The sequence below is a fragment of the Neopelma chrysocephalum genome, unplaced genomic scaffold (assembly GCF_003984885.1).
Source record: "Neopelma chrysocephalum unplaced genomic scaffold, ASM398488v2 Primary Assembly neopelma1_100, whole genome shotgun sequence".
Taxonomy (NCBI): Eukaryota; Metazoa; Chordata; class Aves; order Passeriformes; family Pipridae; genus Neopelma; species Neopelma chrysocephalum.
Window position 1 is genome coordinate 2594308 of NW_020897763.1, and position 27160 is coordinate 2621467.

A 27160-nucleotide genomic window follows, 5' to 3' on the forward strand; every position below is an offset into this window, starting at 1 on the left:
GGGATTTGGGGCTGCAGGGAGCAGGGATCTGGGGCTGCAGGGAGCAGAGATTTGGGGCTGCAGGGAGCAGGAATTTGGGGTTTCAGGGAGCAAGGATTTGGGGCTGCAGCGAGCAGAGATTTGGGGCTGCAGGGAGCAGGGATTTGGGGGTGCAGGGAGCAGGGTTTTGGGGCTGCAGGGAGCAGGGTTTTGGGGCTGCAGGGAGCAGGGATTTGGGGCTGCAGGGAGCAGGGTTTTGGGGCTGCAGGGAGCAGGGATCTGGGGCTGCAGAGAGCAGGGATCTGGGGCTGCAAAGAGCAGGGATTTGGGGCTTGGTTTGGGGCCCTTGTGGGGCCACAGTGGGGTGGCACATCCATGGGATGGGCTCTTCCCTCCCCGAGCCCTGGGGTCCATCCTCTGGCCGCCAGCCGGGGCAGACCCCCATCCCTTCCCGACACAGGGGAGGCACCTCCAGCTTCCCAGCTCCTACTCTCCCTTTCCCAGGAGTTTTGTTTGCGCTGCCGGGAGGGGGGGTGGGGGAGAGAGCGGCCGTTCCAGAACATCCTGTGCCTTAAAAGCCATAAAAGGCTTAAGTATGGAGCGGTGATGCTGGGAGCCCGCACGCACACGCGGCTGCTGCTCCGAGGAGGAGAGCAGATGGGGAAACACCCTCCTCCGTGACCGTCCTACATCTTCCAGAGGGGGAACAGCAGCGCCGCTGGATTTATGGTGATTTTTTTTCCCTCCCTCCCACGCAGCATTCCCAGCCCCGGCCGCTCCCGGCGCCGCTCGCATCCCTGGAGGCGCTTGGAAAGGGATGCTCGGAGGGCACCGGGGATTTTTGGGGTGAAGTCGCGGCGGGTTCCTGGCCATGCTCCGCCTGGACTCGGTTTCCCCGGAGCTGTGAGTACCTCTGCTCTTCCCGAGCGATCCCGGCGGGAAGGAAGGAGGGAGCTCCTCGCTGGAGGTCAGTGGGTTATTCGGGAGAGGATGCCTTGGAAGGGAACAGCTTCCTTTTAATAAGCAACCAGAATCAAACCTTTGACTTTGAAAAAACTGGGTTAAAAAAGGTTAAAAAGGATGGGTTTCCCCTTTACTTTTTGTGCAGAAGGGCGGGTTTACCCTTACTTCTTATTTATTTCTTTTTTATTTTTTCCTTCCTCCCAACAGCCCCCAAATCCCGTTTTTTCAGCCTTTCTCTTCCCTGTAGCCCCCAAATCCCGTATTTTCAGTTTTTCTCCTGCCTGTAGCCCCCAAATCCCGTATTTTCAGCCTTTTTCCCAGCCCAGGCCCTGGCAGGGCTGGGGGTGTGCCATGACCTCCCCCCAGCTGTGATCTGGCCCGGGCTCTTTCCATTCCCTCCGCAGGGATGCAGCCGAAACACGGAGTGACAGGAGCTCTGGAAACACAACCCGAGAGGCTGCAGGGCTTGAAAAAAGCCCTTCTGTGTTTGTGGCTTGTGCAAAAGAGAAGCTGTTTGTGCAGAGGCAGCTTTGGGGGGCGAGGGGAGGGATGCAGGATGCTGGTGGGACTTGGATGGGGAAGGGGATCCCTTCGGTCCTGCAGGTCGGTCTTGATTAAATTATAACAATGAGATGTGAGCAAATCTTACCTTGTTCTGCTGATTCTTCAGCCCACACAGGAAAAAGAAAAAAAAAAAAGGCTGGTCTGGGCTCTTTGTCTGTGCCAAAAAAACAAAACAGCTTCTCTCCCTGTCCCGTAGCTGCAAACGCTCCTGAAATGCTGGTGCTGTGGAATATTCCCTTGCACAGCCTCCCTGCCCTGCTCCTGTCAGCAGCTGCAGGAAACTGCCTTTGGCACGAGGAGGGTGGAAATGAGGGGATGGGGGGAAGGGGTGAAGCTGAGGGGGGAGGTCGGGTGGGTCACGGCCTCCAAACTGCACCTCCGGGTGTCTGCAGGGGATGCTCGGGGTCGGGAGGAGCGAAAGGAGCTGCCCGTGAGCTCTGCTGGTTTTTGTTTGCTCGGTACAATTCATTACCTCCTAATCCTGATGGTTTTCCTCTTTGCTTTTGCCTTTTTTTTTAATTTTTTTTTTATTTTTTGCCAGCTGGGTGATTTGCAGAGAGAAGGCAGAGAACTCGTGGATTTTTTTTGTTGTTGTTGTTGTTGTTTTTCTGGGTAGCTGTTACTATGGCAAGGAAACTTGATTCAGAGAGAGGTCAGCAATGCCAGGCTGAAAATCTCATGCATGTATGTTCTGTTTAAAGAACTCAGCTGCCAGGGTTTGAGCAAGGGAGAAGGAAAAGCACCAGAGTCCCTGGTTTTCAGAGGGTTTCAATCCTTTTCTGCCTAAAAATGGGATTTATTTGCCAACCTGGGCTTGGTGTTCTGTGACATCATGGTCTGAGTTCTCTGGACTGTTGAACAATGGGGGTTTTGGGGTGCTGGGCCCCTCTGAAAATCTATTTGGTGGCGGAGAAATGAGCTTTATCCCTGGAGGAGGAGGGATTTCTGGTTCTCTTTTGGGTGCTGAGCAGAGGGAATGTGGCCTTGGAGCTTCCTGAACATTGTGTTTCCTGGCTCTGCTGCCCTGAGGAATCATTTCTTTCCAGCAAAGGCCTGAGCCCACAGCAGGCTGGAGTTTATCTGCCAGGGCACAGGGTGGTTACACCACCACATTTCTCTGCTTCCAGGAGGAAAAGCAGCTCACTTCCATTACTGGGATTAATGGGGAGCTTTGGGTGCTGCTCCCACAGCTGAAACTTTCTCTGTGTGGTATTTGGGGTGCTCCTCACCCTGCTGCCTTCCAGCACAGGTGAAAACAGCACAAAGAAGCTGCCACTGTGTGTCCCCTCCTTCCTCATCACTTGCTGTGGTTTATTCCTTGATAAAGCTCGGATTTTACCCAATATGAGATGGGATATCAGGGAAGCTCCAGCTGCAGGTTGGGGTTTTGGGGAGATGTGGGGTCCCACCTCCACCTGGAGCTTCCCTGTGTAGGGGAACTGAGCACTGAGCCCCAGGAGAGCAGGAATGATGTTCCCAGGACAGCCTGCCTGAGGTGTCCTGGTCCCTCTCTGCCCCTCAGAGCAGGTGAGGGCTTGAGGAGCAGAAAACACTTCCCTTCTCCAAACTGTGCCTTGGATCCTGTGCCTGGAACAGCTCCAGGGAAGCACCCAAGTGTTGCTGTAACTGGAATTGCACTGGGAAGAGGGTCAGGAGCAGGCAGGGCTGAGCTGGGCTGTGCCTGACCCCCCTTTTTGGGGGTGGGTGACATTCCTGGAGATCTCCCCTCCATGTCCTTGTGCCACGGTCCTTGGGACAGAAATGGGTTGATTCCCTGCCCTGAACCATCTCCTTTGAGCTGCCTTCCTGGGGCCTGTGCTCTGTCATCTCTTCTGCTCAGGGTTTGATGGAGCACAGGCAGCCAAGGCAGAGCTGGAAGGGATCTGCTCCCTCCCACCTGGTGCTGAGGAGCAGGAGCTGTGATTCCTGCTGGGAATTCGGGTGCTATTCCCAGGGTGTTGCCCCTGTTCCTGCCTCTGTGGTGATGCCTGTCCCTGGAGCAGTGGGAATTGTTGCTGGAAGTTGTTGGGTGATGCTGGGTGTCGGATTGTTCGCAGCCCCTTCTCCCGTGGGAGACACAGGAGCCTTTTCCTGGAGCAGGAATTTAATGGATTCCTCTACCCCACTGGTGGCTGTGCCTGTTTTAACCTGCCCCTGGTGACAGCAAGGAGCACGTGGGTTGTGTTTGGGGCTGGCAGATGTGATGTTCTGGACCCAGCTCCAGATGTTGCTGTGATGGGAGTCCTGGGCCTGATCCATTCCCAGATCCAGTGGTGGAAATCTGGGATGGTGCTGCTGGAGTCAGTGGAGCTGATGGTTGAAGGGAGGAGATTTGGGCTCCAGCCCTCTGGACTGAGGGAATTTCACAGCTGGAGCAGCAAAGTTTCCAAATCCTGGGGAGAGTTGGGATCAGGAGGAATGGGGAAGCAGCACCGAGCATGGATTCAGCCCGTGGATCCCTTTGACACCCACCAGTGCTTGTGATAAACCACAAATTATGGCAGATAATAAATACCACTGACCCAGGGGCTCTCCAGGATGAGCCCAGAGTGACCTGCAGGGTGAAGAATGGCTTTTCCTTGGAGTGTCCCAGCACAGGGAGCTCACCCCTGCACACCAAGAGCCCTGATCCCCTCTCAGTGGGTGCTGGGGGGGCTCCTCCTGCCCAGCCAGGCTCCAGATCCACTTGGAAAAGACCCTGGAGGGTTTGTAGGTGCTGGCTGAGCTCCTAAAGCAGGGATTTTTGTCCTGCAGGGGCAAGGTCTGGGTGCTGGATTGGGCTCAGCTCCTCTGGTAGAAAAGCAATTTCCCTTCCTTTCGATTTCAAAATGTCAGTGCTTCCAATTAGTTTGGAATAATTAAATGGTAATTCCCTGTCCCTGGCTGCAGTGCACTGAGGGGGTGGCCAGCAGGTTTTCACAGTGCTGGCATCACTTCCCAGGGAGATCCAGGTGATGCTGGAGACGGGGAGACAGAGGACGTGGGCACAGTGTTTCGGCTGACCTTGATTTTCTTTAAATAGCATGGAAAAGGAATAGCAGGTTATTTGTATGCCAAGGCAGCTGAATGCAGGCAGAGCTTTGCACTACAGCTGCTGAGGGCTCTGGAGATGCTGGTTGCCCTTCTGGGATCACACCTGGGCTGAATTTCCAGGTCTTTGTTCCGAATTTCCAGGTCTTTGTTCTGAATTTCCAGGTCTTTGCTCTGCTCGTTCCCACAAAGGACCTGCCCAGCACTCCAGAGAAATCCTCAGCAGTCTCCAAGTGCTTTGAGCCACGTTCTGTGTGCTGGTGTGTTGAAAAAGAAATCTTTAGGCTATTTTAGACAAGTGTTCTCAAGCTTTGGATGGTCCTTAATGACAGCAGAGGAACTGCCTGGCACCAGCAGCTTCTGTGTCTGTCAGACATCTGAGTGGAGCTGCCTGTGCCTCATCCCAGCATTTTGGAGCTGAAGGAATCGAGGCACAGGGCAGGAAAAGAACTTCTGGATGTCTGAATGCAAATCTCTCGTGCTCCTGGAAACAGGAGCTGCCTCTGCTCCTTTGCTGATTTATTCTGCTGGATTTGTCCATGGAAATGCAGGAATATTCACCTGGAAAGAAAATAAATTCTTCCTGAGAGCAGTGGCCCAGAGCTGCTGGAAGTGCCAGGGCACAAATCCCGGAGCTGATCCCTTTGCTGTGCTGATGCTCCCGGGGAGGGGGGAGCAGCAGCTGGGATCTGGGCTGGGGGGGTTCCCCCTTTCCCCTCAGGTTCTGGGAACGTGGGAAGCGTGGCCTGATGTGCTGCTGCTGCTTTTTGTTGTTGCTTTGTGTTCCTTTGTCCTGCTGGGATGTGCCATGGGGAAACATCTGAGGAGTCTGTGCATGGGGAGAAGAGGGGATGATGCTGCCCCAGAGCAGAGCAGGCTCAGCCAGGAGTGTCCCCTGGTTGGGTTTTTTTGGCAGCTCCTGGCTCTGCCCTTCAGTCCCGTCCCCAAATGTCTGAGCAGGCAGCACGAGCTGGGAGCTGCTGCTGTGCCTGCAAGGGCACAGAGAATTCTGACTTTGCTTTAAGGGCAGTTGTTAAATAAACCCAATTACACGGTGAAGGTGGGGACGTTCAGAGCAAAACCCCCTTTACTCCACGCTGGGCAGCGCTGCCTTTGTTCCTCTCCGTTTGCCCTCTCTCCGTCCTCCTGTACTAATTATGCTCATCTGCATCCTGCTTAACGATGTTCAGAGAGAGGAGATGAATGGTTTTCCGACGTGGTTTTCCAGCCAGAGCTGGTGTTTCTCCTTCAGGGATCCCTCCCAGCTCCCGGCGGGTGGCACAGCCCTGGGTTGGGCTGGAGAGGTGGGACCTGGGGGTGACTGGGGTGGCTCCTCCCCGGGGTCTGCCTGGGGATGTGCATGAGGAGGAATCAACCGGGTCAGAGGAGGAGGAGGATGCAAGGAAAAGTTCCCCAGGAGGCAGGAAAACAGCCGGGGAAGTGAGCAGGGTTTGAATGTCACTTGGGGGCGGGGATGCATGGGAGGCAGGAGAACAAAAAGCAGGAGAACAAACTGACTCCAACCTGCTCGCCTCATTATTTTTATTTTTTATTTCCCCACGCACAGACACCTCTTTTGTTTTGTTTTATTTTTAGGATTGGGCTCTGCAGGAGCTCCTGAGGCAGGTCTGGATCTGCAGGATTAGTGGAGATGGAATGAAAGGTACCGGTGGTGCTTCTTGGGTGGGGGGTGGCAGAGGGGCTGTGGGGAGGGAGGGATGCTCTGCTCCTCCTCTGCTCCTGCTCTGCTCCTGCTCTGCTCCTGCCTGCCAGGGCAGGAGGGTGTTTGCACTCCCTATGTGTCTTGTTATTTTTCCCTGGCTTTTCCAGAAGGACATTGAGGGGCTGGAGCGAGTCCAGGGAAGGGAATGGAGCTGGGGAAGGGGCTGGAGCAGCAGGAGCAGATGAGGGAGCTGGGGGGGCTCAGCCTGGAGAAAAGGAGGCTCAGGGGGGACCTTCTGGCTCTGCAACCCCCTGACAGGAGGGGGGAGCCGGGGGGGGGTCGGGCTCTGCTCCCAGGGAACAAGGAACAGGAAGAGAGGGAACGGCCTCAGGCTGTGCCAGGGGAGGGTCAGGTTGGACATCAGGAGGAATTTCTGCCTGGAAAGGGTGGTCAGGCCTTGGAAGGGGCTGCCCAGGGAGGTTTGGAGTCCCCACCCCTGGAGGTGTCCAAGGAAGGACTGGCCGTGGCCCTCAGTGCCCTGGGCTGGGGGACAAGGTGGGGATGGGGCACAGGGTGGACTCCAAAACCTTGGAGGTCTTTTCCAACCTCAGCGATCCCGCATCTCCACGATTCTCTGCTCTGCTCTGCAGCATAACCACCAACCCCTCACCATGGAGCTGGCCAACACCAAGGACTTCCAGTGGAAATGCCTGGCCCCGCTCCCGAGCCGCAGGGTTTACTCCACGCTGGTGGAGGCCGGGGGACAGGTCTTTGCCATCGGGGGCTGCGACGACAACGGGGTCCCCATGGACTCCTTCGAGGTCTATTCCCCCGAGGCCGACCAGTGGACAGCCCTGCCCCCCATGCCCACGGCCCGGGCAGGGGTGGCCGTGGCCACGCTGGGCAAGAGGATCATGGTGGCCGGAGGGGTCGGGGCCAACCAGCTGCCGCTGAAGGTGGTGGAGATGTACAACGTGGATGAGGGCAGGTGGAAGAAGAGGAGCTCGCTGAGGGAGGCGGCCATGGGCATCTCGGTGACGGCCAAAGGCAAGGGGGGAGCTGCCACCGGGCTGGGGGCTTGGGGAAGGCTGGCATCGGTTCACAGGGTGGTGGGTGAAGGTTGGACTCGATGATCTTAGAGGGCTTTCCAACCTAATTGATTCTGGGATCAGTTGGTGCATCAGGCACAGAGGCTTTCTGGGCAGTGGTTACCTTGTTCTCCAAATCCTTTTCTTCAGCATCAGTTCACAAGGTGGTGCTTGAAAGTTGGACTTGACGATCTTAGAGGGCTTTTCCAACCCAGTTGATTCTGGGATCAGTTTGGTGCATCAGGCCCAAAAGCTTCCTGGGCAATGGCATGGGCTTACCTTGTTCTCCAAATCCTTTTCTTTGGTATCAGTTTACAAGCTGGTGGTTAAAGGTTGGACTCGATGGTCTTAGAGGGCTTTTCCAACCTAATTGATTCCCTGCTTGCTGCATCAGCCCCAAAAGCTTCCCGGGCAATGGCACAGGGTTACCTTGTTCTCCAAATCCTTTTCTTTGGCATCAACTGACAAGGTGGTGGTTGAAAGTTGGACTTGATGGTCTTAGAGCTCGTTTCCAACCTAATTGATTTGGTGATCAGTTGGTGCATCAGGCCCAAAAGCTTCCTGGGCAGTGGCACAGGGTTACCCTGTTCTTCTCCAAAACCTCCTCTGCGCTTCTAGAAGTTGAACCTCGTGTTTGTCACATCCCACCTGCTCAAGATGTTCTGTGGGAGGCTGAAAGCAGATAAACCAGGGGGCTGCTCTGTGTTTTCAGCCCTGGAGCCACAAGGGCCATGCCTGTGTTAGTCCCTGGGGGGATTTTGGACAGGTCCAAGCTCCAGAGTCTCAAATCAAACTCCCTCAGGGTTTTGAGCAAATTCTGGCCCTTGAGTGCTGCAGATGCTGGAAGAATAGGAAAGGTGCTGCTGGCTGAGAGGACCTGCCTGAGGTTTGGAGCTGGGCTGAAGGTCTCAGAGCCACAGAACAGCTTTGGTTTGAGGAGACATCTCTGATCCAAGCCCAGAAGCAGCCAGGAGAGAGTTATCTTCATGGCCACGGGCTCAAATCATTGTATGAGGAGGGGAAGCAGCTGGTTTTGTGAAGCTCCTCTGCAAGCTTAACCCCTGCTTTAAATGCCCCGAGCTCTGCCTTATCAGCCAACCTCATTTCTCACTTTCTGAGGGAATCTGTGAAGCACTGACTTCCTTTAGTGTGCTCTGCCCTGCTTTGAAGAGCCTGGGGTGGGAGCTGTGTTCCCGAGGTCAGGCAGCTCCTGGGATTAGGGATCTAATCTCCAGGCAGCTCCTTTGAAAGCTGCTCGGTTTGTTTGCTTAAGTGGCTTTAAAAGCTGCCGTCAAGGAATGCTTAAAAATAATGTTTACCATCCTGGAGATGATTTTCCAGTCTGAGAATAAGTTTCTCCTGACTGATAAGGCAGGGTCAGTGTGGGGTGAGAGGCCAGGTGTGTTTTTGCAGGGTGGGGATTTCTGGTGCTTTCCTGTCATAATAATATTGGGATTTTTTTTTTTTACCTCGTCCAGACTACAGGGTGTATGCAGCTGGTGGGATGGGGTCTGACCTGCGGCCACACAACTTCCTGCAGCACTATGACATGCTCAAGGACATCTGGGTGTCCCTGGCAGCCATGCCCACACCCCGCTACGCTGCCACCTCCTTCCTCAGGGGCACCAAGATCTACGTGCTGGGTAAGGACCAGCCCTGCCTCCCCCTCCTCCTCCTCCTCCTCCTCCTCCTCCTTTGATCTGAGCACTGAGAACCTGCCTGGAAGAGGCTTTTGGGGATGTTCTCCTCCATCCTTCCCCGATTTCTCACGCCCTCAGAAGCACTGGAGGGTTTTGGGGTGGGTTTGGGTTCACAGCTCCGTGGTGAGCACCCACGAGAGCCCCTCCAGCACCCTGGGAGCTCACAGCTCTGTGCTGGGTGGGTGGGCTCCCCTGTCCCCCTCCCCACACTGCTGGAAGATGAGGGTACACTGGTCTTTGCCTGCTTGGTTGGCAGCCCTGTGACTGTGTGCTAAAAGCCCTTGGACTCAACTGATGCATAAAATACTTCAATAAATAAACACTTTTATGCATTTTATAGCAGCAGGAGCTCCACAAAGGGACTGCCTCTGGCAGAGGAAAGACCTGTGTAGTTGGGCTGGAACAAGCCCTTTGCAGGGGATGATTTCCATGAGTTTTGCCTCGTAGAAATGAAAACTGAGGCAGAGGAACGTTGCTGTCAGCTCGTGGCCAAACAGCACGTCAGGATCAAAACACACAAGTCCTGATTTCTCGAACGGCCAGACAGCCCTGGTTTGCTCGAGGGGTGACCAGAAAAGAGCCTTTGATCTATTTTGCACTTTGCTTGCTGCTGGGGAACAGTCTGTGAGCCCAGGAGCGGGCTCAGGATCTGCCTTCAAAGGCTGAGAATAGCTGCATTCATCCGAGCCCGATGGGTGCAGGGATAATGTGGATCCTTGGCAGTGGGAGCAGCAGCTGCTCTGGCTCTCCTGCTCTCAGGAGCTTGGCAGCAAGGCCAGGGCTCGCTGGATCTGAGCTCATCTGAATTGCAAAGGCTCCCCCAGCCTGATCCCTGCTCTGCTGTGAATTTGTCATGATTTAACCAGCGCACAGCAAACACCTCCCGGTGCCAGCGGCCGCTGCCGGGGGGGTGATGCGCTGAGAAATGAAGGGTTTTCGTGGCATGAACCTGCAGCTAAAGGAGAGGGAGCACAGAGGTGAAAAATCCCAGTGACCTGAGACCCCGGGGGGCTCCTGTGGTGCCTGCCCTGACCCTCTCCTCCCCCCCTCCCAGGTGGAAGGCAGTCCAAGTACGCCGTCAACGCCTTCGAGGTCTTCGACACGGACACCAGGTCGTGGACCAAGTTTCCCAACATCCCCAACAAAAGGGCCTTCTCCAGCTTCGTGCCCACGGAGGACAGGCTGTTCAGCCTCGGGGGGCTGCGCCAGGGGCGGCTCTACAGGCAGCCCAAGTTTATGAGGACCGTGGACGTGTTTGACGTGGAGCAAGGTGGGGCTGTGTGGGAGCACTCAGGGTTTGGAGCTCTGCTGGCCTTGCAGAGCACAGAGCTCTCACCTGCTGAGGCTGCTGGTGCTTGAGCCCAGCCTAGAGGAAGGCCTGCAGTCAGGATTAACAAGCAAAAAGGGAAAACCATGGTCCAGAGGCAGCTGGATTCAACAGCTGCCTCCTGACTTGGTGATGAGGGACCCGACCCATCTCACGGGGTTTTATTACCCCAAGGTGCAGCAGCAGAACTGCTCTCCCTCAGGCGAGAAGGGCAGAGGGGTTTTCCAGGAGTGGATGCTCCCATAACACCCGGTGTGTCCTGTCCCTCCCAGGTGGCTGGATGAAGATGGAACGCTCCTGCTACCTGAAGAAGAGGCGAGCAGACTTTGTGGCTGGGTACCTGAAAGGCAGAGTCGTCGTGGCTGGGGGACTAGGTGAGGCACTGGGGGACTGAGTGAGGCACTGGGGGTGCTGGGAACACTTCTGAAGCCAAGTGGGGGTCACGTGTTGTGGTCACAAAGAGGAGAGATCCTGGTCCTGGCTGGCTGGAGGGAGCAGGGAAAACCAACCCCACAAGGGAACGGGGTGCAGAGCACTCAGGGGATGCTCAGTGGGTATTCCCAGGTAACCCAGTGCCTCGCTCTGTGCTTCCAGGAAACCAGCCGACCGTCCTGGAGTCTGCAGAGGCCTTCCACCCCGAGAAGAACAAGTGGGAGAGCCTCCCCCCCATGCCCACCCCGCGCTGCGCCTGCTCCAGCATCGTGGTGCGGAACTGCCTGCTGGCCGTGGGGGGGGTGAGCCAGGGCCTGAGCACGGCTGTGGAGGCCCTGTGCCTCTCGGATTCCTAGCTGGATTCCCAGCTGGATGCTGCCTGGAGCAGGACCTGCCCCTCGCTGGCCCTGGCAGTGGCGCTGGTGGTGGTGCTGGCAGCTCCCAGGGTCAGGTGAGTGCCATCCATGCTGTGCTGGGAGCTTGGAAGCCCAGCCCTGGAGCCACCAGACAGAGCTGCTGGTCCTCTGCTGGGCACTGCTGTTGGAGCCCCATGGAGGAACCCCCTGTTTCACCAGGGGTCCCTTCCAGTCACCTGCAGAGCTCTGTGGGGAGATTGAGGTGAAGGAACTGCTCTCAGCGCCGGTGCCATGTCTGGAGATCTGGGAATTGTCTCCCTGCAGCCATCCAAAGGGTTTGGAGGTGTTGGGGCTGTCCAGCCAAGTCAGTGGTGGCTTGGGGAGGACTGTTGTGGTGTTGCCCTCTTTGAGCATCCTGGGATCTCTGTGCTTCCCTGCACGGATCCCTTTGGCTGCAGCCAGGGAACCTCCGAGCCTGCAGCCAGATCCAGGGGATCGTTCCTTTGCCTTCCTAGCAAGGCTTTTCCTGCAGACCTGTAGCATTTGCCTGGCACTTGGGCAGCAGCTGGAGCCAGGGGCTGCCAGTGCTCCCTGAGGGATGAAGCCCAAGGGGGGAAGACCTTCCTTTAGGCACAGGACGAGCACAGATCCTGCCTTTACTGGGGTTCGTGCAGAGATGGCCTCGAGTCACAACGTTCCAACCTGGTTTTAACTACTTTAATCATTTGGGATCTTCCCTTTAGCCCTGGGAGAAAGGAGCAAAACTGAGCTGTGCCTCTGGTTCTGGCACACTCTCACCACGGGGACAGGCAGTGGTTTGGGTGATGCAAAAAAAAAAAAACCAGGCACCCCTGGCCATTGCCCCTGCTTTGGTTTCACTCTTCCCAGGCAGTTTTTGGGGGTACAATTCCAGCTCGTAGCAGTTGCACCATTAAAATTGTCTTTGGAAAAGCCCCTGGAGGAACCCATTCTGTGCTCTGGGGCTGTGTCAGAGGGGTGTGACTGTGTGAAAACGTGGGACCCAGACTGGGAAGGAGGAGAGGTGGGAGTCTGGGATCGTGGAACCACAGAATGCTTTGGGTTGGAAGGGACCTCACAGAGGCCGTGTCATTCCATGGGCAGGGACACCTGGGCAGCCTGGCCCAGGTTGCTCCAACCTGGCCTGGGACACCCCAGGGATGGGCAGCGATGTGACCCCATCCTTTGTCCTCTCCCGAGGCGTCACCTCCCTCATTAAACGCGGTCCCGGGGCTGCGGGGAAGGGGGTCCCCGTGTCACCGCCGTGTCACACGGAGGGTGCGGGGGCTCTGCCGCGGAGCACCGAGGACACCGTGCGGCGGCCGCGGACACAGCGGGGCCGGGCATCGCTCCCGCCGCTTCCCGGCTCCTTCTCCAGGCTGGATCCCCCACATCCCGCAGCTGGGATGGCAGGGAAAAGCCATCTAGGGATGGCAGGGATGGCAGAGAAAAGATACCAGCTCTGCCGCTGCCATCCTGCCCATGATCCACATCCCGCCTGCCTGGCTGCACACACGGCTGTGGCAGCGCCTGTCAGAGCATCACGGGCTGTTTTGGGTGGTGAAGGACCTTAAAGACCATCCAGTTCCACCCCCCTGCCGTGGGCAGGGACACCTCCCACTAGGCCAGGTTGCTGTGCCCATCCCCTGCCACGCTCCCACCTGTGCTCCTGGGGTTTTCTTCACTCAGGCACCGTGGTTTGGAAGGTGGATAAATGCAAATAGCTGATGGCAGGAAGGAGCTCTGTGGAGCTGCACAGCTCTGGCTGGGATGGAGGGCCAGGCGTTTCTATCTGACCCCATCCCCGGGTGACTCGAGGGCTGCTGGGTCTGGCAGAGCTGAGGGAAGGTGCTCAGAGCACCCCCCTGCATGTGGGTGCTGCCTCCTGACCCCTGAATGCTCATGAATCATCCCTTTGAACTACAAAAACCCGGGGAAGGTGGAGGAGGCTTGGAGGGAACGAGGAGCCTTCTCCTCCAGACCAAACCCTGCCTCTCCCTGCACAGCAAATCTCCGTTTCAGCTGCCTCTGCACAGGGCCTGGCTATTAATGAGGAGTTTTCCTTTGTCCTTAAGGAACCTTTCCCACACACACACAGCACAGCCTGATGCTCCTCTGCTCTTGGTTTCTCATTAGCCCCGAGCCCTGCTCGGCTCAGCAAGGCTCGGGGGCTGCTGTGCTTTGTTAAGCTGGAGCGAGGGGAGGAGGGATCTGCTGCCTTTGTCTGGCTGCAGCACAGCTGGAGGCTGAGCCTTGGCTTTCTCTCTCCAGAAAGGCTGGAGAGAGTGACAGACAAAGCAGTGCCATGGGAATGGAGCTGCTGTAAGACTTGATGAGGAGATGGCAGGGAGCGGGGACAGGGCTGGGGGTGACAGGCAGTAATCAAAGCTGGGGATGTGCTGAGCATTCAGAGAGGGAGAAAAGAGGAGCTCTGAGTCCCCACGAAAGGAGAAGCAGATCCAGATCAGCTGCCTTTGTAGTGAATCCCAAGCTCTCATCATCAAACAGGATCCTGGTACATCCCTGGAGCTGCTGGGTCCCAGTGGGGGCCGGTGGCACTGGGTGCTCCTGGCTGGGGGGGCTTTGCCCCACGTTGGAGCCAATGTAGAGCCCAGAGGAGGGAGGGCGGCATTCCCGAGCTGTGGCACGAGCTGCAGGATTGAGAACCATCTCCACTGACGGCTCTCACAGCTGCACTTTGATCCCTGCCCTTCCCTGGGATACTCCTGCTGCCGTGGGAAGCAGGAGCCTGCAGGAGATTTGTCCCAACCTGCTGCTGTTTGTCACCCAAGGGTCGTGCCCACCCTCCAGGTGACGGAGGTGTGACCCTGGCCAAGGGAGGGGGGTCAGGTGCTCCTGGCTGGGGGTGCAGGGAGTGGTTTGTGTTGTTTAAGCAGGTTGAAGTGGTTGGTTTGGGCTGAGCTGAGCTCCCAGAGCTCCGAACAGCAGATGGCATCCATGGGCTGAGCTCAGGCTGGAGCAGCACCTCCAGCAGCCCTCCTGCTGCCCTGGCCAGGCAGAGATGGACAACACGGGTGGGATGGCTCCAAAATCCCGTTTTGGGCTGAGCTCCTGGCTCACAGCACAAGGATCCAGCAAAGAAATGGATGTGAAAAGAAAATGCATCTCCTCCAGCATCTTGTTCCCAGTCATCCCCTCTGATCCAAACACCTTCCAGCAGCTGAATTCTGCTCTGGGATGCAAATTGTCCTTAAAGCTGCTGCCCAGAGTCAGTCAGGGAAATGTCTCTGGGGTTGAACCCTGCTGCTGCAGCTCCCTGAGCTCTGCAGTGGATCCCTAAGGAACAGCCAGCTGCAGAGGTTCTTTCCCTGGGTGAATGCTGCCTGTGCTTTCCTGCAGATGATGCTGGAGTGCTTCCATCCTGGGAACTGGTGCACTTGGGGCCTGCAGGGACCAGGTGAAGCCTCAGCTGTGAGGTTGAGCCCGGTGACACAACCAGTGAAATCAGTGGCCTCTGCTGGGAATTACCAGCTTGGAGGGGGAGCTTTGGTGGCTGTGTGGGGCAGACACAGTGATTGGGGTGAGGGGTGATGGCAGATCCTGCTTTTCCCAGGAATTTTTTGGCTGTTCAGCCTTGGGCAAGCCCAGAGATGCCCTGTGAGACAGGGACTGTGAGTCTGTGTGCACAGAGGGGAAGGTCGTGTGTGTTGGTGTAACACCAGTGCGTGCAGCCCCCTGGCACCGCCAGGGCATGTGTCCCTTGGGACCAGGCTCAGGTGTGGCAGCACGGGCAGGGCTGTCTGTGCATCCCAGAGTGGCAGCTCCAGCTGCTCTGTGCTCCCAGGGCACCCACAGAATTCCCACCCTCTCCCCACGGGGCTCACCCAGCGCTGCACCCACGTTATGAGAGCACATACCTGGGAGCCGCTGTCACCTCCAGCAGGTCCTGCTGTCTGTGACAAGCAGAGCTGCTCCCAGGGCTCTCTGGGAGGTGTTTGCATGAATTCCCTCGTTTCCCAGCTCAGTGGGTGGCAGACATGCACCGGGGCCTGTTGCACCACCGGGGGTTGTGTGGTTGTGTGGTTCCTCCCTGCTCTGCCCCGTGGGAGCTGCTGCCCTGGCTGGGCTTGGTCCTGCCCACACGGGAGGTTTTGTGGCCTCCAGGCTGTTGCTGCCCTGGTAAGTTGGGCAGGGTTTTCCCTCAAAACAAACTCGAACCAAACTGAGGTGTTTGTTCTTGAGGGACAGGGAGTTCAGGGGACTGCCCACCTCCTCTCACCGCAGGGGTTTGTTGTGCAACCTTAAAAACCCATTTAGATGCCAGTTCAGGATTGTATTTAAAGGGAGTGCTCAGACCTCAGCACAGAGGACCTGCTGATGCCAGAGCAGCTGAACCTTTCTTTTAAGTCATGGACGGTGCTGCAAAGGGAATACCTTAGAAATAAAGCAATCAAATATAAAATAACTCTGTTTCAGCCCAGCTTCCTGTCTGCAATAAATCTGACCTGCTTTGGAGAATTGCTGTCAGCAACCTTCAGAATGGATTGGCAATTATCTGTGGTGTCTTTTCTCTCTCCTTTTTTTTTTTTTTAAATGTATGTATTATCTCAGAGCTGCCCTGGCACGGGATCACGTTTCGGTACAGCGAGTGCTCTGAACGCTCTGCTGGGACATTCTTTGTCACTGAGCTCCAGTGGCTTTGTCACCCACTTTCTCCTGCCCCTGGGAGGCTGCAGAAGGCTCTGGGCAGGTCCTGCTGCCCCAGTTAGCCCCCCCAGTTCCACAGGACCCTGTGCCCACCCCAACCCCTGTGCCCACCCCGCCCTCCGCGCCCACCCTGCTCCCCCCGCGTGCCTTTATCCCACACCCAGCGGAATTCCCGGAGTTTTCCACTGACCTACTGGGGCTCCACAGATCCCTGACTGGCCCCGTGGCCGTGTCCTCGCCTGAACTCCCGATGCTCCGAGTTTTCTGAGAGGCTTTTCAGCCCCAGCCCCGGTGGCTGCTCCGACACAGTGGCCGAGGGCCCCTCCTGCCAAAATCCATCTCTTATTGTCTCGGAGCAGCCTTTGTCTGCACAAACAGGAAACTGCCTCGGAACAACCTCCAGCAGGTCTGGTTGTGGAGCAGAAATTACTCCTGTGCCTTGCCATGGACCCACAAGTCGGGGTTTTTGGGGACAAGGCTCTTTGGGGTCACTGCTGCTCTTTGGGGTTGCTGCTGCTCTTTGGGGTTGCTGCTGCTCTTTGGGGTCATCTCTGCCCTTTGGGGTCATCTCTGCCCTTTGTGGCCAACCCTTCCCAAAAGGGAACCAGTGTAGTGTTGTGGGGATGCTGTCATGGACCTTCAGCCGTGGATTTCTCTCTGGGTAGCTGGGAATGGAGCTCCTCTGTACTGCCAGAGCCACAGTGGCACTGGGGAATACCAGGACACACCAGGACACCACCCCATCCCTGCCAGGCTCCCAACCCCCAGCCCAGGAATTTCCCTCTGGATAGCTGGGAATGGAGCTCCTCCCTGCTGCCAGAGGTGCAGTGGCACCGGGAAACGCCGGGATATGTCACTGCCATCCCCCTGCCAGGTCCCCAATCCTGCAGGGACACCAGGAGTGGAGTCACCCCTGGCTGCTCCCCCTGCCAGCAGACAAACCATTCCAGCAGCAGACAAACCATTCCAGCAGCAGACAAACCATTCCAGCAGCATCCGCCGGCGCTGGAACGGATATGGAGTCACTGCCCTGAGACACAGACGCTTCCTGCCCTGAAAATAAAAGCTCCAGCCCTTTTTTGGGGGAATTTTGCTTATTTTTTTGGTAAATGCCTCAGCGTTTCTGCAGCCCCACGTGCTGGGTGGGACCTGCCCTGCCGTGACCTCCTGGTGTCTGGGAACGTTTTGGGGGCAGCCTGAGGGGGGTGGTTTGTACAGGTTGGTTGATCTGGAGTAGGGGGGACCTTGGGTGAGGTGGTATAATAGAAAAATAACTCATAAAATAATGTATTTTGTTAATTTGATATATATAAAATTGTATCTCCGTGGTGTGGGTATAAGTGATTGCTGGTCAGCTGCGTGTTAGAGCGAGCACTGGTGTGGGGAATTGCTCAAACCCCACAAACACAGGAGAAAATTGTGTATGGACCCTGTTCATCCCCTGCCCCCACTTGCCTGGGGTAACTGGGGGTTGCTGGTTGTAACTGGGGGCTTCAGCCACAGGAACTGAATATGTTGTGGTTGAATCACAGGGCTTGGCTTGGGTGGGAGTTGCTCCTTTGGCTTTTATTCAACAAACTTTCAGATTAAAGTGTCATTCAGACACTGCACATCTCTCTTATCTATCTGTAGCAATTTCCAAGGCAAACACAGAAGATCATGTCTGATATCCCCTGATAATACGGCAGGTGAAAACCCAAAGAAGATAAATTCATATTTTGGGGCGGCTGGTCCCCGGGTTCATCACAGCTTGGGCTAAAAGTTCATCAATCCAGTGATCAAAGGGGGTGTGCCACTGATCCAGGGTGGATTGTTCCATAAAAGAAGCTGGGAAATGAGGTTTTGGGACCTTCTGTGGCTGGTTCAGCTGCAGAGTGAGCAGGACACCAACCCCGTCACTCCTGGTTACAGTTTTTGCTCTTTTCCTTCTTCTTGATGTGCTTCACTGCTCATCTTTCCCCTGGCAATATTCTGTTCAGCTGTGATCCATCCTTGGCTGCAGCACATCCCTGATCTCCCTCCTGCTCTCCTTGCCTGGCAAGTGACAGGGAGAGAGGACAGGACCTGGGTGCAGGATGAAAACGCGACCAGGCTACTGAGGTTTTGTATAATGATCCCTAAAAATGGGCTTAATGGGCACAAATTCTGCCCACTGAGACTGTTTCAAGATAAAAATGAATGTAAAATGAATGTTAAAAATGAGGTTGGCTTTACCCAGAGCAGATGTATGTCCTGGAAGGCAGGATGGGTGGATGGATGGATGCATGGATGGATGGATGGGTGGGCAGAGGGAGGGATGGATGGATGGAGGGTGGGCTGAGCTGCAGTGGTGGGGTGTAGGGGTGGCCTCTGCTGTGCTCATTAGCTGCGATAGGCCATAAACGACTTTTCAAAGGGCTCCTGTTGGTACTAATGTGTTTCCCTTCTTCTGCTGATGGATGGGGCACCCGGTGGGGAGGATCAGAGCAGATCCTCAGTGGTTTTGGAGGGGGAATGGGTTTCACACCTGCCTGAGCGCTACCCAGCAGCAGGTGAGGAATGCTGGAGCTGGGGAGGCCACTAACGAGGGGTGATCATTAAACTTTTTGTTGTCTTTGGCATTTTAATGCCTTGTGGAGCCCTTCCTCTCCCCGTGGGGGGTCTCGCTGCTGTAAGCAAACCTTCTGGGCGAAGTTTATTCCTCTGCCAGTCCACGGCAGAGGTGAACAGAGCCTGAGCCCAAAGGCTGAGCTTTGAGCAGGACGTGGGTGTTTTTAGCGCTGAAATGCTGCTGTTGGGTTTATTTGAAAATAATAAATAAACGAACACAAAGTCAGGAGCCCAGCTCTGAGCAGGTTTCTCTGACACGGAGCCAAATTCCTTTCATGCTGGTTTTAGTGGACACGAACAGAGGCAATGGGAGAACCCCTGTGAGGGATTTCTAAGGCTGGGGCTGGGGGAGGAAAGGGGAATTTCTGTGGATTTCCCCACTACTGAGAAAGGCTGCTACAATAGAGGATCCTTATCAGTGGATTCCAGTGGGCTTAGATCTGTGTCCCTCGGCATTTCCATGAAAATGGGCTTCCTGGGCCAGTCTGGAACAAACACATACCTGAGCCTTCGTATCAGCGACAACACCGAATGCAGAGAAGAATTTATGGGGTCGAAGCAGAAAGGGAAGCTACCCAAGGCTCCGCTTCCTTTCACCGCGGGGAGAGCCTCTGGAAAGCATCCTTATAAATCAACAGGAGCATTAAACATGTGCTTGAAGCTAAATGTGAGCTCAAGTGCAGCTAAATGTGAGTTCAAGTGCTTTCCCGGACGGGTGGGCTGGCCCGGGAGCGATCCCACAGCCGGTGGCAGCGGTGCTGGGTGAGCTCCCGGTGTCTGGGAGGCACAGACAGGACATTTTCCTCTTGGGAAAAAGTGAAATCGTTTTGTTGATTGCAGGAAGGTGGGTTTGGGCCTTCCCTGCTCGGCTCTTCTGCAATCTCGGGGCTGTGCCCGAACAGGATCCCATCTGTTTACTTTGACTTTGAAATTACAGCAGTTCAGACGATCTCATCTACGCCTTGTTTATCTTCCCCGATGGGCTTCGCTGGCCACCGTCACAGGGAAAGGGCTCCTGTTACCACACAGTAAATAATTCATTATCACAACTGCTGCAGCCCCGGGTCTTCTTCGCGTGTCCCGGGCTAATTTTAAAGCGGGGAGAGAGATTTTCCCAGGGTGTTCAGCTCGGGGGGAGGTTTGGGGTGGAAAGGATGCAGGACCGGCCTGAAGCTGCGAGTGGTTCACAGCGTGAGGAATGGAGGTGACACGTGGCCACTGGCAATAAAAACCAGTGGCAGTGGCAGGGTAAGGTACCTGTGTGCCCAAACTGCATCAAAAGGGTATTTAACGAGTGTGGAGCAGCACTGAGACAGATCACAGCCAGGGATGAGCAGTTTGCTGCGTGACTGTGTCGGTGACCTGGACTCCTTCCTGTCTCTGTTCCAGCTCCCCTGAGGGGCAGATGTCCTGGACAGGTCATTTGATGACCTCAGTCCTTCAAAAGCCAGATTGCAAGGCCAGCCAGGGGACTGTGACACCCGCCTGGGGCTCGTCCTGACACAGAGATGCTGAGAGCGGGCACTGGGACATCGCACAGCTCCATCCCGGGTCACCTCTGTGCCCGGGGGCACAAAGCCCGCAGAGAGGGACCTGTGCTGGATTAGATCATCCCTGGCAGACATTTAGGACCTCCCCCCCTGCTCTGCCTCCCCCCCGCCGGGCTGCCCTGAGCCGCTGGAAGCGGTGGGAAACTCCAGGTCTGAGTGCGGGGATGAGTAATGCCGCAGCTATCTCCCCCTGCGATCGATCCGGTGTGTCCTCGCACATGCCAGAGCCCGGCAGGAGCTTTTGTTTTGGCTGCTCCGGGAAATAATTGCATTCTTTTAATATCTCAAAACAAAGATTTACCGCAGGGGCAGAGAGAGACCACACGGGAAGGTGCTGCTGAGTTATAACCAGGAACGGCCGTGAGGAGCCCTTGTGTGGGAGCCTCAGACAGACTTTCTCCCCCCGCCCTCACCCCGGCTCTGCTGCTCCCTCCCTGCGTGTCCAGGAGGGCAAAACGTGGTCCTGTGGTGAGCATGGGAAGGCTGTGCTGGCCCAGGCCTCTCCTCTCCGTGATTTTGCCCTTAATACATGGCTTTTTTTCCCTGTGTCCTGGGTGCTTTGTGGCTCTTGCAGCAAACCATGTCTGTGTGTCTTGGCTGCACTTCTGCGTCCCTCTGTCCCTGCATCTCTCCTGGTGTGAGACATCCAGGTGCTTTGCTCCACATTATGGAATTATATGATGGTTTGGATTAAAAGGGACATAAAAGGCTGCCTCATTCCAGCCCCCCTGCCATGGGCAGGGGCACCTTCCACTAGCCCAGGTTGCTCCAAGCCCTGTTCAACCCGGCCTTGGACACTTCCAGGGATGGGGCAGCCACAGCTTCTCTGGGCACCCTGTTCCAGGGCCTCCCCACCCTCACAGGGAAGAATTTCATCCCAATATCCCATCTAACACTGCCCTCTGGCAATGCGAAACCATTCCCCCTTGTCCTATCACTCCATGCCCTTGTCCAAAGCCCCTCTCCAGCCCTCACCCTCCCAGCGCCCTGATCCCGCTCCTCTTCCCACCCTTGGGGTGGAAGTCTCCCTGCATCATCCCCTGCAAAATCCTCAAATCCCCCCCAGCCTACGGGACACCCCTGTGCCCCCCTTTGTGCCCCCCTTTGTGCCCCCCTTTGTGCCCCTCTTTGTGCCCTCCTTTGTGCCCCCCTTTGTGTCCCCCTTTGTGCCCCCCTTTGTGCCCTCTCCCTCCCTTGTCCCCGGATTTCCTCCGCGCACCCTCCCCGTGCCCGCAGTTCGTGCGTGCCCCGCTCCGTGGATCCCCTCTCCACCCTCGCCCGTGCCTTCCCCGCTCCCAGCGCTGCCCGGGGGGTCTCCCCGAATCCCGGGCCCCCTCCCCCGGTACCGGCCCCGGGCGGGGCGGCGGCGGCGGCCGCCAATGGGCGCGGGGGGGCGCGGCCCCGGGGCCGCCGCATTTATCGGCCGGGACGGGCCGGGACGAGCCGGGCGGCGGCGGAGCCGGGGCTGGGATTGGAATCGGGATCAGGATGGAGCGGGCGGCGGTGCCGGGACCCGGGGCCGGTTCGGCGCTGGCCGCCTCGCTGGCCGAGGGGCTCATCAAGTCGCCGCGGCCGCTGATGAAGAAGCAGGCGGTGAAACGGCACCACCACAAGCACAACCTCAAGCACCGCTACGAGTTCCTGGAGACGCTGGGGAAAGGCACCTACGGGAAGGTGAAGAAAGCCCGGGAGCGCTCCGGGAAGCTGGTAAGGATCCCCCCCTTCCTGCATCCTCACCGTGCGCAGGTCCCTGAGCATCCCCCCCGCTCTGAGCAGCGCGGTCCCGGTGCATCCCCCTCCTTCCCGGTGCATCCCCCTCCTTCCCGGTGCATCCCCCTCCTTCCCGGTGCATCCCCCTCCTTCCCGGTGCAATCCCCTCGTCCTCGGGGCACCCTCCCCGTGTGCCGGCGGCCCCTGAGCATCCCCCCTGCTTCCCGCAGCCTGGCTCCGGTGCATCCCTCTCCGGTGCTCCCCTTCCCACCCCGTCCCCGGCGCATCCTCCCCATGCGGGATCCCCGAGCACCCCCTTCTCTGAGCAGCCTGTTCGCGGTGCATCCCCCCGCTCCGGTGCGTTCCCCGCTCCCCGTCCCGGTTCCTCTCGCCGCTCCCCGCTCCCCGCAGCCCCCGCCCGGCCCCGCTCCCGCCGCAGTGTGCGGGAGGCTGCGGCGCTGCCCCCCCCCCCGCCCGGTGCCGCAGGAGGGGGCAGCCGGGGGGCCTCGACCCCCCTTTCCTTGAGGGGCTGCAGCTCCTCTCGCCCACTTGACCGCGTCGGGCTTCCTGGGGGAAGGGGCGGGCGGGGATCCGGCCGCCGAGAGCAAACACCGCACTCGAGTCTGAAGGGTTTTTCCCTTCCTCTCGCCCTGGGTCTGGGTTGGGTTCGCTGTTGATTTTCACACGGTGTGGGGCACCCAGGGCCACGCCAGCACAGCCCAGCGTCTGTCCAAAATCCTGACTCACCCCAGCGACGCTGGAGGCAGTGGGGCTGTGCAGGGCACGGCTCAAACCCTTCCACAGGGATCCCTCACCCCCGGGAATCTCGGGATGCTGCTGTCCCGGCTGTCCCGTCCCCTGGGAATCTGCGGGGCTTCAAACTCGGGCGCGATTTCTCAGCCCCGAGCACCCCGAGGTGTGGGATGGGAACCCAAAAAGGCGCTGTCACACCGCCCTGACCACGGGGGAGCAGAGAGGTGACCTGTGAGCAGCAGGACTGGCCCGGACGGGCTGCCGGGGCTGAGCAGGGTGTGGGATCGGCTCCGTCCCGTCCCACAGAGGCACGTCAAGGAGAGCAGCTGTAAATCTGAGAGGTTTTCTTGTGTAACGCGACAGCTCCTAATGAAGTCAGAGCTGCCGTTTCCATTAGCCTATCTGATTCTGGAGAAGCTGCTGTTTTGCTGCATAATCAGGGCCTTGAAATGCAGCTTCCACCCACAGAGCTCGAAGGATCCCTCCCCTCGGGATGGGCGAGATTTGGCTTTCCCTGTCCGCACCTAGCAAAGCTGGGAATCTTTGAACTTCCCGAAAACGCGCCCATCTGTGGAAGCCCCTTAGGACGGGAATCAGCGGCGCTGCTCTATTATAATGCAAATTCAATACACAGGCCGCTGACTCCTCGGCGAGATGGAGATAGTCAAAGGCTCTGCTAACTGGTACCTCATCGGCCTGGCCTTGTAGGAACAGGAGACTTAACCACAAATCTCTCCTCTTCCCACAAATTCTTTCTTGTAGCACTCAGCATTTCCGGACCTGTTTAATCTGGAGGCTTATCCTGAGCTGGGTTGTTATTTGCTCCTTCCCTAAGTGGCTTTCACTTCCTAAACACCAAGGTGTGAGAGCAGGTAGGGGTTACCCCTCGTGGGATCCCACGGTACCAGCTGAGGCTGGAAAGCTGGAGCTGCTCCATGCTCGTGGGTTTAGCCTCTGGCTAATCAGGAGCTGCCTCTGTCAGAGCCACTGAATATTGAACCATCTGGTTTTACCACCTGGATTCCTTTTTTCCCCTCTGGATTTTAACCAGCCTACCTGGGCTCGGAGCAGGCTGAGCCTAAATCAGTTGGTAGGCAGCAGGGAAGTTCAGGCTCCTGCAGCTGAAGGATGTTTTGGGACTTCCACGAACATTTTTTGTCTTGTAAAACCATTTTCTGGTCAGAATTCCTTCAGCTGAAACGATGCTCCTGCCTTTTGGTGGGTGCTTCTGCCGAGTGCCCTTCCCAGTCCTTGGAAAAATGTTGTGTCCCTGCAACATCAAGTGGGGAGAGAGTTGTTGGTCCTTTTTCCTTTCCTTTTTTTTTTCCCCTTTTCTTTTGCCCTGTGTCTTTTGGGGTTGAAGGCTCAGTAACAGGGGTGCAAAGTGGCTCCTGCCCCTGTTTGCCTGGCACCATCTGGGCCCTTTTTTCTTTCCTCCCAGCCTGGTGTTTCTCCCAGCCTGGTTCCCAAGTCCTGGCCTGCAGCCAAGTCAGACAGAACAAGGGACCTCCCGTGGGACTCTCCTCGGTGTCAGAACTGTGTTTGTGGGCTCGTGGGGTGTCAGGAGAAGTCAGCACCTGGAATATTCCAGAGCGGCAAAGCCTCTTTTGATCTCCAGTCAGGGGCAAAGCCCAGTCTCTCCCATACTGGGTTGTAATCCATATTTCATGGAGCATGAAATGCTGCCCTTACAGTCTGGAACAACTTCTAAAGTGCTGCCTGAGGTTGTAGCTTAATGCATCTTTCAGCAGCTGCTGAAAATACCTGTTCTGCCCCCAAAAAACTTCTAATTAAAAGCCTTTTTGACTTGGAAAGTGCTCCTGAGCTCCTAGAGGAAGGCTCCAGCGGGAATTCTTTGGGCTGTTTCCCACAGGAGATTCTCCTCCTGGCACTGGTGGTGGGGGCTGTGGCTCTGCCTGTCCCTGAAGCTGCTGGTCCCTGTCCCCAGGGTGACTGAGCAGGGGCTTCCCTTGTCTCAAGGGGAGACCCTTTGCTGCCACCCCACTTAGAAAGGGAAAGTTTGGGAACAAAGCCTCCTTCCTGGCACCCCTGGGGAAGGATGGGATGGCTGAGGGACTGACAGGCAGATAAACCACCCCACCCTGGGCAGCTGCTTCGCTCTCTGGGGTGTGAGATGTGGACCCTCACAGCGCTGTGCCCTCCCTGTGCCCACCTGCCCGAGGGCAGAGCTCGTCAGGGAGAGCCCTGGGGCTCTCACAGCACCCAAAACCTGCTCCCTGCTGCAGCTTTGCTCTGCCTGGAGGTCACTAAGCACTGCTGGGTACAGCCAGTGGCATTTCCTGAGGCTTCCCACGCTGGCAGCCCGGAGCCACTTGATCATTTAGGGATAGTGGATCATGCCTTGAGCCCTGGCTCAGCACCCAGTCAGCAAGGAAACGTTCTCTGTGCCCCCCAAACACTGGGCTGGGTGTCAGTCTTTAGTGGGGGGGGGATGAATAGAGGGAGCCAACAGGAATTTGGGAGGGCAGGAGCAGGCTGGCTGGCTGCATAAAAGCTTTGCCTGCGTTCTGGCAGGGGTCAGGTAACCAGGGCAGGAGGAAAAAATTGTTAAACTTTAAGCTGCTAACCTACACAAAGGTCAGGGGGGAAAAATACCTGGGTTTCAAGAAGCATTAAGCACTTTCAGTATTGTTTCATACAGAAACCTGGGCCTGGGTTGTTGGACTTGCCCCTGGCCAGAGTTCATTCTGCTGCTTTGCTTCAGCCTCTGGAGCTGGTGCAGGTTCCTCCACGGGGCTGCCTGAGGTGGTTCAGTGCTGCAGAGACAGGCTCTGGGGCCAAAAAAGGGGCTCCATCCCTTCTGTGCCCACCTGAGACCCCTCTGAGGGGGCTCCCCCCGTGAAGACACTGCTGTGGCAGCTGAGACCTCACTGATTCAGCACCGGGGGCCTTGAGCCTGGCTTAGCAAGGCTGGGTCTTGAGAAGAGAGGCTTCCAGCCCCCCTAAATCAGGGGGACACGAGGCTGAGCATCCACCCGAGGAGGAGGAGGAGGAGGAGGAGGAGGAGGAGGGTCCCTGTGCAGCAGAGCCATGAGCATCACTCCTGTGCCGGCAGCTGGGGCCCTCGGGGGTCCGTGGCCCCTCTCCCCGTTGCTGGGAGACTGGTGCAGGGGGTCCCTTTACAGGATTAAAGCTGTTCCGCATTCTTGTCTGGGAGAAAAAAAAAAAAAGAGGTTCTGCTGGATTCAGTTGTAAATTCGACCCTAGGAGCACATTGTCTCTGCCCAGCCCCTTTGAAAGAGGATTAGAAGGCATCTATTCTCCCGGCACTTACTCTTCTCTCTCCTCCCCTTTCTGTTTCCTTGTCGGGGATAACTTGAAAACCCGAGTGAGAGCCTGGAAAGTGCCTCCCCATCTCCCACCCTGTGCCCGGGAGGGGATCTCCTCTTCAATCCCAACTTTCTCCACCAGCTCCTTGGAATCAGCGTTTGCCAGGAAAACAAAACCCGGGTGTTGTGGTTTTTTTGGTTTTTTTTTTTCATTGTCATGACCCTCAGAAGACGTTGTTGTTGTTGTTATTTCCCAAGTCATGCGTGCAGGTCGCATTCCTTTGGTTGGCCACGCTCCAGAGGCCGGACAGGATTCCTGTGAGCCCAGAAATGAGGATCAGGGCTGTGCTACCTGCAGGAGGAGGGTTGGGGAGCCCCTCTGGTGGGAGATGGCAGCAGATGTCCCTTGGGGGGGGGTCACAAAAGGAAAGTGTAACCCCCAAATCCATCACGGAGCTGTTCCCATGGAGCTGGGCAGCTCCACTCTGGGATACAGGCAGAGGAGGAGCTGGGTGGTTGAGATCTCGTTTGTGAGCCCTTTCCCAAAGGAGTGGGGTGGGTTTCTTGCTCTGCCAGAGGCTTTGGGAAACCGGGTGACCCTCTGTGTCCCTCCACAGGTGGCCATCAAGTCCATCCGGAAGGACAAAATCAAGGATGAGCAGGACCTCGTCCACATCCGCAGGGAGATTGAGATCATGTCCTCCCTCAACCACCCCCACATCATCGCTGTGCACGAAGGTGAGCCCTCCTCCCCCTTCCCTTTGCCAGCAGCATCCTGGGAGCCCCACAGGGCTCCCAGGGCAGCTCCCAGGGTGGGTTTGGGGATTTTAAGCCAGCCCCTCACAGGACCTGGCTGCCGTTTTTGGTGACTCAGCCCTGGTGGGGAAGGCAGGTGTTGCCTGGGTGTGCTTTCCCCACCCGGCTTCTCCCATAGAGCAGCGGCGAGGGGAAAACCCCTGCTCCAGAAATGGCCCTTCTGCCCCATCCCCTCCCGCCCAGAGGGGGAATTCAGCTCTGAAAATTTCATTTCTTTCTTTGAAGAAAGTTTCTTTTTGGAGCCTCGTGAGGGGCTGTGCTGGGGTGGGAACCAGGGACTCCCACAGAGCCCAGAGCTGAGTGTGGTTGTGCTGGACACTCACCCCAGCCATGGGAGCCTTGGGAATCTCCATAGCTCTGCTCTCAGCCCAAGGCAGGAGTTAATCTCAGTGCTGGAGTCCTCCTCTTTCCCTCCCCTGGGGCATTGGAAAACCAAACCACTGGGAGAGCTCCTGGTGCTCCCGGGCTTGGCTTTATGGCCTGGGCTGGGCTTTGCTCCCGGGTGTTGGGACAACACCAACCAAAGGGGAATTTCCCAAGCTCTAACTAGGACCAGGCTTAGCCCAAATCTCCAGCTGGGTCGGTCTTTGCAGCCACTGAGTCCTTTGGTGAAAACTCTGCCTTCCCTGGGCTCTCCCTGCCTTCCCTGGGCTCTCCCTGCCTT

General features: G+C 57.0%; 2 protein-coding genes across 5 annotated transcripts in view; both read left to right on the top strand.

Moving 5' to 3' along the window:
* The first annotated feature begins 544 nt into the window (after positions 1-544).
* KLHDC8A (kelch domain containing 8A) lies at positions 545-11249 on the top strand. Of its 4 annotated transcripts, XM_027695131.1 has the most exons (8): positions 545-882; positions 4702-4796; positions 6133-6199; positions 6850-7246; positions 8766-8930; positions 10042-10257; positions 10587-10688; positions 10909-11249. In XM_027695131.1, the coding sequence occupies exons 4-8, from the start codon at positions 6871-6873 to the stop codon at positions 11100-11102; spliced, it is 1053 nt and encodes a 350-aa protein (XP_027550932.1). In that variant the 5' UTR covers positions 545-882; positions 4702-4796; positions 6133-6199; positions 6850-6870; the 3' UTR covers positions 11103-11249. The 4 variants fall into 4 exon arrangements, with proteins under 4 accessions (XP_027550932.1, XP_027550931.1, XP_027550930.1 ...); XM_027695130.1 differs by lacking the exon at positions 4702-4796 and having other exon boundaries at positions 545-946; XM_027695129.1 differs by lacking the exon at positions 4702-4796.
* Positions 11250-21366: 10117 nt separating this feature from the next.
* NUAK2 (NUAK family kinase 2) overlaps positions 21367-27160 on the top strand; it is an 11443-nt gene continuing 5649 nt past the window's right edge. Inside the window, exons 1-2 of the mRNA XM_027695128.1 lie at positions 21367-21634; positions 26298-26418. Coding sequence (XP_027550929.1) covers positions 21416-21634; positions 26298-26418 — 340 coding nt within the window. The 5' untranslated portion in view covers positions 21367-21415. The remainder of the gene's footprint in view (positions 21635-26297; positions 26419-27160) is intronic.

Bases quoted from the DNA above. Each gene is read 5' to 3' on its own strand.
- KLHDC8A (XM_027695130.1), top strand. From the start codon at position 6,871: ATGGAGCTGGCCAACACCAAGGACTTCCAGTGGAAATGCCTGGCCCCG. The intron at 7,247-8,765 runs GCAAGGGGGGAG...TACCTCGTCCAG, and splicing joins CATCTCGGTGACGGCCAAAG to ACTACAGGGTGTATGCAGCT. The intron at 10,258-10,586 runs GTGGGGCTGTGT...TGTCCCTCCCAG, and splicing joins CGTGTTTGACGTGGAGCAAG to GTGGCTGGATGAAGATGGAA.